Genomic DNA, 14,794 nt, shown 5'->3' with positions numbered 1-14,794 from the left:
CAGGGACAGTATTATGCTGGTTTCAGAACGCAAAACTGGCTTTGACCAGGTTTTTTAAAACGTTTCTAAAAACGGGCCTGCCAGCTAAAACCCCTTTCACACCGCATGTCTTTAAACGGTATTTCAGTGCAGTTTTTGTCTTTAAACTGTATTTCAATGCAGTTTTTGTCTTTAAACGGTATTTCAGTGCAGTTTTTGTTCCTTCACAACACTGAACCCGTTTTAACCCATAAAAAACAGTGGATGAAAAAAAAACGGGTCTGAAACGGGTAGGACCCTGCTTTATTACCGTTTAGAAATACCAGTTCAATAGAACCGGGAAATTCACTTTGCACCTTTCAGACTGCACAAATTACCGTTTTAAAACGGTAAAAAAACGGCAAAATAACGGGTAAAAAGTGCGGTCTGAAAGGGGCATTATAGTTTCTTTCAGGTGCTGATAAACTGGACAGGACAGTCAAGGGTTCCAGCAAATAGATGAAGCCAAAGTCATGTGGCAAACAAGTGTCTATGGGTGATGTATAGTATAGCAAAATGTCATACAGTCCATGAGTCACCACTCGGAGGCCTGCTGGCTTCTGTTCAGTAGTACTGTTAGTCTGTGTTAGTAACTGTGGTAGCAGGGTGACCTTTGAAATGAGGACTGTGAATTACAAATATATGATGCCTTGAGCAATGATATTATGTGTGGTTCAGTAGATCTACTCTAAAATGAGAATCAATTGTGGATGACCCCAAGTGGCTGATATGCAAAAAAGGTCGACAGGGTTAAAAGGCCAACATAGAAAGTTTAGGCAGTAGAACAGTGTCAAAAGTTTAACATGGCCCTTTTGTTTTTTAGGGGGAAATGTATTAAGGTGGGATTTCTATTTCACATGGGATGTTGCTATGGGCAACCAATCAGAATCTACTTATTTGTTTAGCACCTTCTAGAAGATAAAAGATAGTGGGCGAGATTCTCTATCACAGAAATGCGGTAAAAACCCCGTTATCGGGGTTTTTACCGCATTTCTGTATTCTCTAACCTCCCTCCACAGTGTCACCGCTGCGGAGGGAATCGCCAGCAAAAGCTGGCAGTTCCCTGCAGATCCCTCCCAGCATGCCCTGTGGCCGGCGCGTCAGTCTACGCATGCGCAGACGGACTCCCGGGTCATAGACCCGGAAGTCCAGCAACAGCGCCACATCGCAAGGGACAGCTCTTATCGCAAGAGCTGTCCCTTGCGTTAATGACCGCATATTTTAGAGAATATGCGGTCATTAGAAATGCGATGCCGGGCGAAGAGGGCTGCGGATTTTAGAGAATCCCGCCCAGTATCTGATTGGTTGCCCATAACAACATCCCCTGTGAAATAGAACTCCCATCTTAGTAAATTGAAGGGCAGTATTCAATGAGTTTTATGGCGATGTGCAGCGAATCCTGCACAGTCACCGCGTTCCGGAGCCTCGCTGTCCCCCTGCTGTCCCCGTATTCAATGTCGCAGGGGCTCGCTGCCCCTGATGGCGATTCTTAACCATACCTCTCAACATGACCCTCTCCAGGAGGGACACAATTAGGGTTGCCACCTCTCCAGGATTTCCTGGATTCTCCCTGAATTGATGGCAACCCTCCAGGACGTTTTTGCAGCCTCCTGGATTCTGGGATTCTCACGGAATCCGGGTGACTTTGAAAGCTTTCACAGCCTCCCAACTGTGCACACTGTCAGGGGCAAAGGGAGGGTGGTTCCAGCAGAGTGTGATCTCCGGGCACCAGAAAGGCCACAGGGTATGCACAGTGCGTCCGTCTCCAGCACTTGCAAGTTGCTGACCTCCCCACAGCTCCCTCTACCTCCAGAAATATTTAAACTGGGCCGTGGGAGAGGAGAGAGGAGCACTGTGCAGCCAACAGCTGAGGATGCTGCAGCAGCGCTTCCTCCCAAACTGCCCCACAGAGGAGAGATAACAACTACTATATCAGTCCCAGGGCAGAGCCGTCTGTGCTGTCAGCTGAGGAAATGGTGAGGCCAGTGTGGAGGGGGGATTTGTGTGTGTGGCCGGTCAGTGTTTGGGGCAGATATGCATGTTAGAGAAGTGAGGGGGTGGGGAGGTTGCTGTGAAGTTGTTGTCATTGGTGTCAGGGTGAGGGGAGGATGTATGAGGTATCTCTGTGTATGAGTTGTTAGTAGGGGAAATGTGTTATTAAATGTAACAATAGGGACTTCAATACATGTCTGTATTAGAGGACACGCCCACTTTTCTGAAGAGGTCATGTACAAAGCTACACCCACTTTTCCAGGAGCGCATGCGCACATGAAGGTGTGTGTGTGTGGGGGGGGGGGGGGGGAATCTCCAGGAATCGAAGATGCCTGAGGTGGCAACCCTAGACACAATGCTCTGCTCCTGGACTTCCTTCCTAATGTATGATTGCTGTCACCTGTGTTGAACCACCTTTCTTATCAATTAACCTGTTCAACACATGTGATCGCAATCATGCATTAAGCAGAAAGTCCATTAGCAGAGCATTGTGTCCCTCCTGGAGAGGGTCATGTTGTGAGGTATGTCTTAACCCCTGTGGCGTCAGCCGGGGGACGCTGGCAGGCAGGGAGATGGAAGTCTCCCTGCCTGCCCCAGAATGTATGTGGGGGGGGGGGGGAGGAGGGCTCCCCGGGACCCAGGCAGCACAAGCTGCCCCCCCGGGAGAGCTAGCAGGGGACCGGCTAGCACTGCTCCCGATCGTGCATATGTAATGATCGGGAGCAGTAAATATATGAATATATAATGAGCGTCTCTTGGCTCCCGGCCCCCTGCTGGCCAATGTGTATAAAAAAAATGTTAAAAATAAATAAATTAGAAATTAAATATATATTCATGTGCAGTATGCACATGAATAAAAATAGCATGCCCCTTCACTTAATAAAATTCCTGATTTTTGACATCACATAAAAAAAAAAAAACCTTTAATTTCAAAGTTCACATTCCACTTCATCATAAAAAGATAGAGATTGCTACACAGCAAAGCACGGCGATAATAACCTTGAAATGTATTCGCCATCTGGTCATTGAATAGGGTTATTCACTTTTTTACTCAAAAAATTGCCTTACAGCACGAAAATAGCACAAATTCATAGAACATGGCGAATCAGCCTCGTTGAATACTGCCCTTAGTGTTTCACCAGATCTGAGGAACATTTATGAAAACGTGTACCATGTGCACCTGCTTCGCATGCCACCCTTCAGGCAGGGGGGTCTCGCAGTGGCATATTTATAATGGGTGCACCTACAGTATTTTGGAAATACTTACCCACAGCATCTGTAGAAGTGCTGCAGAAATCGCTGGAAAAATGGCATGGCGGACTTTTTCCCGGTGATCTGTGCATGCGCAGTGGAGTCTGAGTGTTCTAGTGATCAGGCCCTACTGTTCCCGGTGCCGCGCCTGGCAGAGAGGAGCGGGCACGGCCGAGAATGTTGCACATGGGCCTCCTCCTCTCTTAAGATGCCCCTGTTGCCTCGCTCCGATATTGCTGCACAAGACATGTTACTATCCCCAGTCCTAGGCCACATGGATGGTAAATGATGAAACAGGGCTAGAATGTCTTACTACAGTGCTGTAACCCAGCGGTTCTCAAACTGTGGGTCCTGACTTTCTCAGCATGGGGTCGCTACTCCACATTGCTGACCATCAGGCTGATGACTTTTCTAATCTCAGTCAGTGATTCAAGGAGTCTGAAAAATCTGTTGAATTGTCTGTTATTTTAGACTCCTCCCATTATTCTGTACCTCCACCATGCTGCCATGTATGTGCTGTCTGCTGACTACACATGTGATGTGATGATGCAGTAACTTGCTGGGGTCCTGTCATTATTTTTATCGTCTAATGGGGTCCCAAAGCAAAATAGTTTGAGGACTCCTGCTGTAACCCTATAAAACCCCAGGTACAGTAAAATAGTATAGCACTGTAAAACTTCCCTGTGTAGCAGTAACATAGATCATACCTTTAATACACAACAGCATAGAAACCGTTACCAAACCCTGTAAGTGTAAACTTTGGTGAGACGTTGTCATGTTAACAGAATTCATGTTAGGTAAGGGGTGAAAACAAAGCAAGACAAATATTACAGTATAACAAAAGCCAACCCAACAGGTAAATGCAGAAGGGCTAGAACTGTCTAACCTAACGATTTACCCTGCGTCACTGGATGCCAACATCAGCTTGTCCCCTTTTCTTCATGGGGGGCTCTGCTGTTGTGAGTAGGAAGGACGTGGAGCACTGTGGTCTAGTCTCAGATATACCACAGTAGCCTTAGGACTGGATGGTATAGAAATACATTTACCTTTATGTAAAGGTCACCAATGGAAGACAAGGATAAAGCAGTATGTGTTCTATTGGTGAGGTTGTGAGTGGAGCACATACGATTTTTGCTTGTGCAACAGCAACCTGCTTACTACATTATGCTAATGCGAGTTTGCCCCCATGTATGCCAATTACCTGTCCATCTTTATACAGAGGGCCGAGCTGCCCATTGTGTTTCCATCCACAGCTGCCTGCACAGCCATGACACTCAGATTAGTGGGATCAGTTGTAATGGAATGCGGCAGCGGGCCAGGGGACCCTTCCATGGGAATGCCCAGTGTTTTAAGGGCGTTCCAATGGAAATATAAACCAAATAGTTATTTTATCTTTCGTTCATTCATTCATTCATTCATTCAGTCTAATAACGAGACCAGGCTGTCAAAGTTGATTTGCAGATAATACTGGATTTGTTTAATGCTAAAATTGATGAGTGTCCCTTGTATTATTATATCATATACAGTACATGATGGCACATTGTATACAGTACATGATGGCATATATATATATATATATATAATGATGGCATATATATATATATATATATATATATATATATATATATATTACAGTACATGATGGCATATGTATATTGTATACAGTGCATGATGGTATATATATATATATATATATATATATATATATATATATATGCCTTCAGGGTATGCAAATCAAATATATATCAGGTGATGGCGGCACTCACGGAGAGAAAATAAGACTCAAGACATGGCTTTTTAGCTTAACGTTTCAACTCTATTGCAGTGTTTTCATCAGAAGCTTCTGATGAAAACTCTGCAAAAGAGTTGAAACGTTAAGCTATCAAGCCATGTCTTGAGTCTTATTTTCTCTCCATGAGTGCCGCCATCACCTGATATATATTTGATTTGTATACCCTGGAAGGCACCCAGGACCAGAGCCAAAGTAAAGGGGTGAGTGCCGATACCACAGACATATATATATTATACTGTACATGATGGCATATGTATATTATATACAGTACATGATGGCATATATATATATAATACAGTACATGATGGCATATGTATATTATATACAGTAATACAGTATATATATATATATTACAGTACAGTACATGATGGCATACTGTATGTATATTATATACACTACATGATGGCATATGTATATTGTATACAGTACATGATGGTATATATATATATATATATATATATATATATACACCATCATGTACATGATGGCATATGTATATTATAGTACATGATGGCATATATATAATACAGTACATGATGGCATATGTATATTGTATGCAGTACATGATGGCATATGTATATTGTATACAGTACATGATGGAGTATGTCCATGTTTCCCAGATGAAGAAATAACAAATAACTCTGGAGTTCATGCAAGCAAACAAAAAAAAAACAATAAATATAAATGCTCTAACAAGCAAATACTATAATGATGCAATGTGATCAGAATATATAGAGAGGGATATTAAGCAGCTTCTAAAGAAACCAGAATTTTGTCGCTTATTTTGGTAAACAAAAGTAAAAACAGAACATATACAGGGTTTGTATAAAAAGTAATGAGACATATTTTTGTCTGACGCGACTGTACGGTGCAGCGCGCATGCTCTAGGCGGGTTCGATGGAGGGGGAAGTCAGCTTCAACATGCACCAAGCGTCAGTCTCCTATGAGCTTCCGTGAGGTTCATATTGTGGTTTTAGTGGATCCCTGTCCCTTGGCTCGGTTGAACCTTAAAAATGCAACGTTCTATAGAACAGCGCTATGCCATTAAATTCTGTGTGGGACTCGGAATATCGGCTATGGAGATGTTGGCCCCAGAAAGTGCATTGCCGCCTACTGGAAGCTGCATCATGACAATGCACCAAGCCACACCTGCTTCGTAGCCAACGACTACCTGGCCCGAAATGGCATCGCAACGCTTCCCCAGGCCCCCTACAGTCCTAATCTGGCCCCGGCAGACTTTTTCCTGTTCCCCCGAGTGAAGATAGCCCTCAAAGGACACCGCCATAGGACCATAGCAGAGGTCAAAGCGGCATCGACGTGCTGCTTGAAGGACATTCTGGAAAAGGACTTCCAGTGCGCCTCCAAGAGTGGACAATTTGTTGGCAGAAGTGTGTCGACGCACAAGGGTCTTATTTAGAAGAATTGTAATTGTTTGTAGCGATATCTTCAACAAATATTTTTTCCCGAATTTGATCTCATTACTTTTTATACAAACCCTGTATATATATTTATATACAGTATATATATATATATATATATATATATATTTATATAACATCGCTCTTAGGAATGGCATTGTTATTCTGAGTGGGTTTGTCAGCTTTCACCTTCTTCCTGCAAATAAAGCATAAGATGTATCATCAGTAATGCACATTTCAGAACATAGAACGTGTGCAGTGACATAACAGCACCGCCTGCGGCTACACATGGGAGGCTTTTTTGTGTGAGTCTGCATTATTCTGCTCATATTACTGCAGCATTTATTAACTGCTCATCCTAGAAAGAGATTTTTAATGATATTTGAAACATCTGTTGGCACTAATGAATACTAGATGTCCATGTTGCATAAAATGCCCAGCATTGTGGTGACTTGGAATATGGCATTCTAATTGGATGCAGTCCTCATTCCACAAAACTTGAGTCTGATGAAGCGGTAAATGCAATTTGGACATAATTGAAACATACGGGGAGCAGCCTGGGGAGGAGATAGTGATGACCAGCCCATGGGCGGAGCTTGATGCTTTTTTTCATTTTGGCCCCTCCCTACTGACTGATAGTTATTATCTCACCAACCTACTCACTTCTCTAGGAAGTGGCGATGGGATGCAGAGATCTTTACACTTTTCCAATGTTTTTGCGATTACCCCAATTTTCATGAGTCTCCCACATCTTTCAAGAGTTTGGCTAAGAATTAATCGAGAAGCAAATCACTTTACATTGCCCTATGTTGGCTTAGTTCCAGAGCATATTTGTTGTGAATTGAAGACACTTCACAAATAGGCCTACACTCATCCCAGCATTATGTCTAATATTCTTAAATTGAAAACTAATACGTGATGAAAACAACAGAAAGCCTTGTACACACTGGGATATACAATAAGCGATATCACTCATGTTGGCCGTTATGAGCAATATTGCTCAGTATATCGCCCAGTGTTTATGCACCCACCGACCAGGGCCGGCGCCACCACTAGGCAGCTTTAGGCATTTGCCTAGGGCGCCGGCCAATGGAGGGCGGCACTGAGTTGCAGAAAAGAAGCCGCCTGCCACGCAATGAGCAGGAAAAACAACCTCCAGCCCATTTATAATATCAGCTGGACAGGGAGGCAGGTCAAAATATGGTATCCTGCCCCAGCCACAAGTAGCCCAACAGGTCAGCAGCGGTGCCCGCTCCCCTCACATGCAGCAGGTTGGCGAGGGCTGCTAGCAGCACTCCCACCGCCCCCCCACAGCATGGAAGTCAGCGGTCTCTGCCTGTTGCACCCGCACCTCCCCTCCTTGAAGCAGGTAGGCAGCGGCCACCTGCAGCACTCCCCCTGACCCCACAGCATGGAAGTCAGCGGTGTCTGCGTTTTGCGCTGACACCTCCCATCCTTGAAGCAGGTTGGCGGCGGGTGCTTGTAGTACTCCCCCCCCCACCCCCGACAGCATGTCAGTGGCGCCGCAAACCCCCCTCCCCGTGGAGCAAGTTAACGGCTACTTGACCCCCCTACCCATGGAGCAGTTCAGCCACAACCTCGGGTAGTGCCCGCACCTTCCCACGGCTGCTCGTTGGCTTCAGCTTTTTTTCTCACGAGGTGCTGGGTATGGGGGGGGGGGGGAGTTACACTTTTGCCTAGGGAGCTGTGGGACATTGCACCGGCCCTGCCACCGACGGCCGCTCCAATGGGTTGTCAATGCAGCATGGCCACCACAGTAGTTTGCAAATGACCCTACACACAGGGCCTGGGGAACACCGAGCGTTTTGATGCCACTCCCTGCCCGTCCCCTTCCCCTACCCGTGCTAATACTCGGTGAGGTGTACCCGGGGTAATACTGAAACATGCAATTTGGAAAAAGGGGGGCATAAAGACCTAGGTCACCTTAGAAACCTGAAGGTGGTGAGCCTATTTAATTTCATTATTTAAAATCCAATTAAGAAAGATTCAGCAATGTGCATCCCCTATGCATATAACGTGATGGTTCATTGTGGTAGTGAATGTCACATCGGAACACCACTACTACAATCAATAGACAAGTCAATCATTTGTATCTACTTGATTTCCAAGACATGAACTGTAATACTGTAGATGTGAGAGGAGGGAGCATACATGTGGTTAGTGACTTATACATACTTGAGAGCTTTGATAATCTTCTTTACCCATTTGGTTTTGGGATTTGCACAAACTCTGAATTTTTTGGTAATTAATCTGCAACAACACAAATAAAAGCAAATGTTATAATTTGTATAATCCCAACACTGCTCAGAATCCCGACAGTCAGCATCCACAATACAAGTAGGATTAGGACATACTTTCCTACCCATCCAGAAGCTGCGGGAGAATCATGATTTTTGGTTAGTCCCCCACAACCCCAGAAGGGTAAGTAAATCCCCCGCATCGCAGCTTCCTTCTTAGTGAAATGGGAAGGATTGGGAAAAATAAAATCAGTACAGAATCAGCAGCTATGTGAAGGAGGTGGGGCTATATTACACAATTGCAGCATTTAGCCCTGCCCTGTACCTGAGGACCTGCGAATGCAAGGGATTTCCTCATCATGGGGGCAGCGGCTATGGCATAACAATCCGGCCCCACCCCCCTGCAGTAACATGCTTTTTCTCCTCCCAAGTAGACAAAAAAATGTAGGCAAGTATGGGTAAGGATTAGGCCAGGGTTGCCTAGCCTCCAGAAAAATTGGGTCCTCCTCCCTGCCCCCAGAAATATGGGCAACCCTTCCGGATACCACTGGAACCCCCTGAAACTCCCTGGCCGCCTCTGTAAATTACCGTGATTTGTGGCTTTTTGGGGGGAGGGGCTAAAGAGTCATGTTGCGTCTTGTGGCTTGATGACTTCTACATCAGGCACCACCTACAAAGTGCTGCTGACAGTCTCCTCTCCGGGCTTCTCCCAGAGAGGAGACTTTAAAAGTAGGCAACCCTGGGTGGGGCTGTGGGGAATGGGTTAGGGCAGGGCTGGGCAACACCGGCCCTCCAGATGTTGATGAACTACACATCCCAGCATGCCTTGCATCAGTTTCAGCATTGCCACATAGCAAAACTAATGCAAAGCATCCTGGGATGTGTAGTTCATTAACATCTGGAGGGCCGGTGTTGCCCAGCCCTGGGTTAGGGGGAGGATTAGGTTGTGGGACAGAAGTGTTAGAGTTAGGCTGCAGGGAGGGGGAGGTTAGGGTCCGGCTGTGGGAGGGAAGGTTTAGGGCTAGGCTATGGTGGGGAAGTTAGGGTTTGGCACTGGGGCGAACGTTAGGGTTAGGCTGCGGGCAGGGAGGGTTAGGCTGCAGGAGGGGAGGTTTATGGTTATCGGGAGAGTAAACTAAAATGTGTCAGGATTCAGACCATTGGGATTCTGACTGCCGGTATGCAGTCAGTGGATAGACAATATCTAAGTCAACAGTCACTAGGTCGACCATGAATGGTCAACAGTGACTAGGTCAAAACCTAAAATCGGTCAACATACCTGAGGTTTACATTGCCAAAAGGTCGACATGCTTATGGTCGACATAGGCCAGGTCGGCAATCAAAAGTAGACATGAAGTTTTTTTAAAGGTGGTTTTTCATATTTTACTATCCAAGTGGGCATAGAGTGGGAATATAATAGTGTGCCCGAAGCATGGCGAGTGAAGAGTGGCATGGAAGGGGACACAGTACGTATATATGGTATCCATAGACACCTGGAATCATGCAAATCACATGTCGACCTTTTGACTGTCGACCTTGCCTATGCCTATGTTGACCATAAGCTTGTGTCATCCTTTTTGCAGTGTTGACTTAAAGTATGTCAACCGTTTTTCAGTGTCGACTTAGTCAATTAGTGGTCAACCTAGTGTCGACCTAGACATTGTCTATCATCTATACCGTATCCCTGTCCGCCGGCATCCTGACTGTTGGGATCACGGACCCAATACCTTCCTAGGATCAACACACTATCTGAGGCACTGACCCGCATGCTGGGCATAGGGACTTCTGGGGGGATATGGACAGAGGCAGAACTCTTGGAGGCAATAGAGTCATCTGTCTCCGGGCTCCTGCTCCCAAGGGGGCACCTCTCCTCCCCTGCCAGTTTGAATCAGTTAATTGAAAGCAGTTGATATTGCTAATGTGCTGACTCCTCCTTCTAACATCATTTTTGCAAATATCACACCCTGTATTAGATCCCATGACATTACTGGAGACAGACACCTTACTGATTGAGCTATTGGAGGGGCACCAATACTTATCTTGCCTCCGGGCAACTTGGATGAACTTACTCCACTGGATATGGACACTAGGTTGACAAGCGGTAGGTAAAAAAAAAATGCTAATGCATGTGTCAACCTAATGACCATGTCAACCTAACCCCTTCAGTCATGTCGAGCTTCAGTTGTCGACCTAATAACTGTCAACCGAATGCTTGTCTATCCTATGATCCACACCTGTTATTTTAATTCTTGTATCTATTGGTCATTTATTCACTCTGGAAATGTGTTCCCTAGGGGATGCGGTCATTTGGTCTACAGCATGATGGTCGACAGTCAATAGGTCGACTCCATTAGGTCAACATGGGAAAAGGCCGATATGGGAAAAGGTTGAAAGGTCGTTAGTTCGACAGGTCATTAGTTGGACAGTGTCTAGGTCGACAGTGAAAAGTTCGTCATGTGGTTTTTCACTGTTTTTTGAGCCGACATGTGCCGACAGGCGGTATTTCATGCCCTAACATCCACTAGGGCGTGGTGGGAGAATAAAATAGTGTGCCTAGCATAACGAGGCACCGTGCCCACAGCGAGCGATGCGAGGGGATGCGGTGCACCTTAAACTGTGTCCATGTCGACTGTGTTGACATTCAGGTTAAAAAAAAACAGTGGAAAACCCAATTTCGACCGTTTGACTGTTGACCTAGACATTGTCGAACTAATGACCTGTCGAACTAACGACCTGTCGAACTAATGACCTTTCGACCTAGAAACATGTCGACCTTTTCCAATGTCGACCTATACCCATGTCGACCTTTTCACACGTCGACATATACCCACGTCGACCTTTTCCCATGTCGACCTAATGCTGTCGACCTAATGACTCGACCATCATGCTGTAGACCAAATGATCCCAACCCGTTCCCAGTCCTGGCAAAGTGTTACCTGCTTCATCGAAGCCTCGGTGTCTGGTGTTTAGTACATATTAGATATGCAGCAAAATTATACAGCAGCAATCAGGTCTGAATCAGGCCCATGGACCCCAAATTAGTGTTTTGCATTCCCTCACATTGGTTGCTTCGTTCACCATGTTACCATTCGCAAAATGAGTCCACAATGATAGTAAAGTATAAAACACTTAAGAAAGTCAAACAAATTAACGGGTTCGGATTGTTTGGTTGACCATAAGATGGTCGAAAGTCATTAGGTTGACACCGTCGGGTCGACACAGAGGAGGGTCAACAGGGGTCTAGGTCGACATGGATGAAGGTCGATAGGGGTCTAGGTTGACATGGGTCATGGTCGACATGGTTCTAGGTCGACACATGCATTAGGTCGGCAGTCAAAAGGTCGACATGATGTTTTTCACAGTTTTTTTACCCAAATTTCGACACAGTCCACTTGGACACAGTTTTAAGTGCACCGCGTCCCCTCGCATGGCTCGCTGCGCTCGCCATGCTTCTGGCTCGGTGCCTTGCTATGCTCTGCACAGCGAGGCCACGCCCTAGTGGATAGTAGGGCATGAAATACCGCCTGTCGGCACATGTCGGCTCAAAAAAACAGTGAAAAACACCATGTCGACAGTTCGGCTGTCGACCTAACAGATGTCGACATAACGCACATGTCAACATAGAATCCTGTCGACCATGTCCCATGTTGACCTCAACTCCTGCTGACCTTCAGTTATGTCGACCTACCTGTGTGTTAACCCAACAGTGTCGACCTAATGACTGTTGACCATCGACTGTATGCCAAATGAACCTTTTTCTTGTGTAGATAATTGTCATATTGGGCCAGATTCTCTAAGCTTCAAAAGTGATAAAATAGAGAGTGATGAACAGCCAGCCAATCAGCTCCTGCCTGACATTTTTTAAACACAGTCTGTGACATGGTAGGTAGGAGCTGATTGGCTGGCTGTTTATCACTCTCCATTTTATCACTTTTGAAGCTTAGAGAATCTGACCCATTGACTTTCAACCATGTTGACCTTTTGACCATATTGACCATTTTCATGTCAACATACTGTATTGAGCCAGATGTACTAAGCTTCAAAAAGTGATACATTTGAGATTGATAAACAACCAACCAATCAGCTCCTGCCTGTCATTTTTCAAATCAAGCCTGTAACATTAGAGGTAGGAGCCTATTGGCTGTTTGCTATCACTCTCCATTGTATCACTTTTTGAAGCTTGATACATCTGGCCCATTGACTGTTGACCCAGACACTGTTGACCTATCAGGCTGATAGCCCTTTTCTGGCCCTAGTACATCTCTGTAATAATACTGTAGCAGTTGGTACAATAAGCGATCCCCACTTACATGACAGCATCAATGTCGCACACCTCTGCGGAGTTCTGGGTAATATAACCTTGGATTTGCCGTACTGGTAAAGGCTTCTTTGTGTAGGTGTAGCAGCAATCGAATACTAAGGAGACAGGACAGAGGGAGAGGGAGACAGGGTGAATCCTTGGCCTCATCTCTGCTCATTTCTCTTTGCTAATTACATTTATTCAGCAGCATTTACACTTTGTCATCATACTGTAGTTTGTATGGTTACAAATCTGAGCCAGGTGACATTTCAATAAACAACCTAATTCAGCATCTGTCCTCTTAGGCCGGTGAGGAATTCACTCTGCTGGCGACAGAATTGTATTTGGGAGTCTGATGGTATAAATACATTTCTAGTATAATAGTCACATGATAGAAATGGTAACTTATCAATTTCATTCTTTCTCTATCTATCAAGAAATGTCAAATTCACTTTATCCAGTTAAACAATACAACATAATGGAGTGGACATCGTACACCAATGAAATGGAGAGCACTCACCTGCGGCACTGACCAGGGACTGGAGTCCAAGCAGCACAATACACAGAGCACAAAGGGAGATGACACGAGACATGTTGCAGTCAGGTTTCCTATGCAGTAGATCAACACAAAAGAGAGGTAGTTATATAGTACTGAGTCCCTCCCACACCTGCTAGTACCAGGGACTTCCCCAATAATTTCCTATGTATTGGTCTTTGCTGATAACACAGAAGAAAGCTCGATTGGAAATATACAGAATGCTATAAAATGATAAAATGCTCTAAAAAGTGATAAAATGGAGAGAATGCTCCCCACACATCAGGTCAAAGAGGGCAATTCAGACCTGCCCACTGCGGGCCGAATTCGCTCCCCCTGTCCGATGATCGAGGTTTGAGTATGCGTGAATATGCGCACGTGCAAATCCCGGGAACAAACGGCTTCGTTGAGTTTCACAATCGCCGGGCCTTTCGCTCAATGGTGGGCGGGAAGGGGGCGGTCAAGGGACGGAAGCAGGGGAATGACCAGAATTTTATGTGTGTCCCCATTAATACACTGTGTATACTCCTGGAGACGCAGGTGTGTCAGGGAGTGCTTGGGGTGGGCAGATGATGTCACATGACATCAGCGGCCCCCCCGATTTCGGACATGTGCGGCCAGGATTGAAGTCAGTTTATAGCTGAATTGGTGACAGGTGTTGAGTCACCATATAGAATAATCCCTGCCAATTTCCTGCTATATTATTATATTTAAACCAACATTAATGATAACAGGTATGCTATGGTTTATGTGTGCCTGAAGATTACAATTTTGGGTACTTATGTAATATCTGGGCTCCCGTTTTTCTTATGAGACCACGTCCCCTCGCTGCGCTCGCCACACTATATGAAATCAACTCCATGCGTAGTTGGATAGTAGGGGTATGACAAAATGGGGTGCATTTAACATGGGAGCCCAGATAATACATAAGCACCCAATTTTGTTACACTCTATTGAGGTTATTCTGGTCGGTGCGTACTTTCCCGAAATCTTTCGGAGCGGGCTGCACGCCACGCTATGCGGACATCGTCCGAAGAAACGTCCACCGAACCTCCGCATACGGACGGACTCACACTGGAAGACCAGGGCGTGTTTACGGACGACATCCAAACCTTGCGTGTGCAGTGGAATCACACATATTCTGCACGGTCTTACAGCGTAAGCACGGTCTTACCGCGTCAGAACGGACGGGAACCTGGCCGTACGCACCGATGCGGTGTATTTACGCAC

The 14,794-nt window shown here is 45.5% G+C and overlaps 1 protein-coding gene across 1 annotated transcript; it reads right to left on the bottom strand.

Annotated features, from left to right (window-relative positions):
- Nucleotides 1-5,598: 5,598 nt before the first annotated feature.
- LOC146062759 (C-C motif chemokine 20-like) lies at nt 5,599-13,643 on the bottom strand. Its single transcript, XM_083174791.1, has 4 exons — nt 13,550-13,643; nt 13,040-13,145; nt 8,668-8,742; nt 5,599-6,667 (listed from the first exon to the last, which is right to left on the bottom strand). The coding sequence occupies exons 1-4, from the start codon at nt 13,620-13,622 to the stop codon at nt 6,601-6,603; spliced, it is 321 nt and encodes a 106-aa protein (XP_083030917.1). The 5' UTR covers nt 13,623-13,643; the 3' UTR covers nt 5,599-6,600.
- Between the last annotated feature and the right edge of the window lie 1,151 nt (nt 13,644-14,794).

The sequence above is a fragment of the Crinia signifera genome, chromosome 3 (assembly GCF_055691185.1).
Source record: "Crinia signifera chromosome 3, ASM5569118v1, whole genome shotgun sequence".
Classification (NCBI taxonomy): Eukaryota; Metazoa; Chordata; class Amphibia; order Anura; family Myobatrachidae; genus Crinia; species Crinia signifera.
This window is presented reverse-complemented; position numbering and strand designations above follow the sequence as displayed.

Coding starts and splice junctions, on each gene's coding strand:
- LOC146062759 (XM_083174791.1), bottom strand. CDS start 13,622: ATGTCTCGTGTCATCTCCCTTTGTGCTCTGTGTATTGTGCTGCTTGGA. Junction 8,743..13,039: donor TGCGACATTGATGCTGTCAT/GTAAGTGGGGAT, acceptor GTGTTGTTGCAG/ATTAATTACCAAAAAATTCA. Junction 6,668..8,667: donor AAGATTATCAAAGCTCTCAA/GTATGTATAAGT, acceptor CTTTATTTGCAG/GAAGAAGGTGAAAGCTGACA.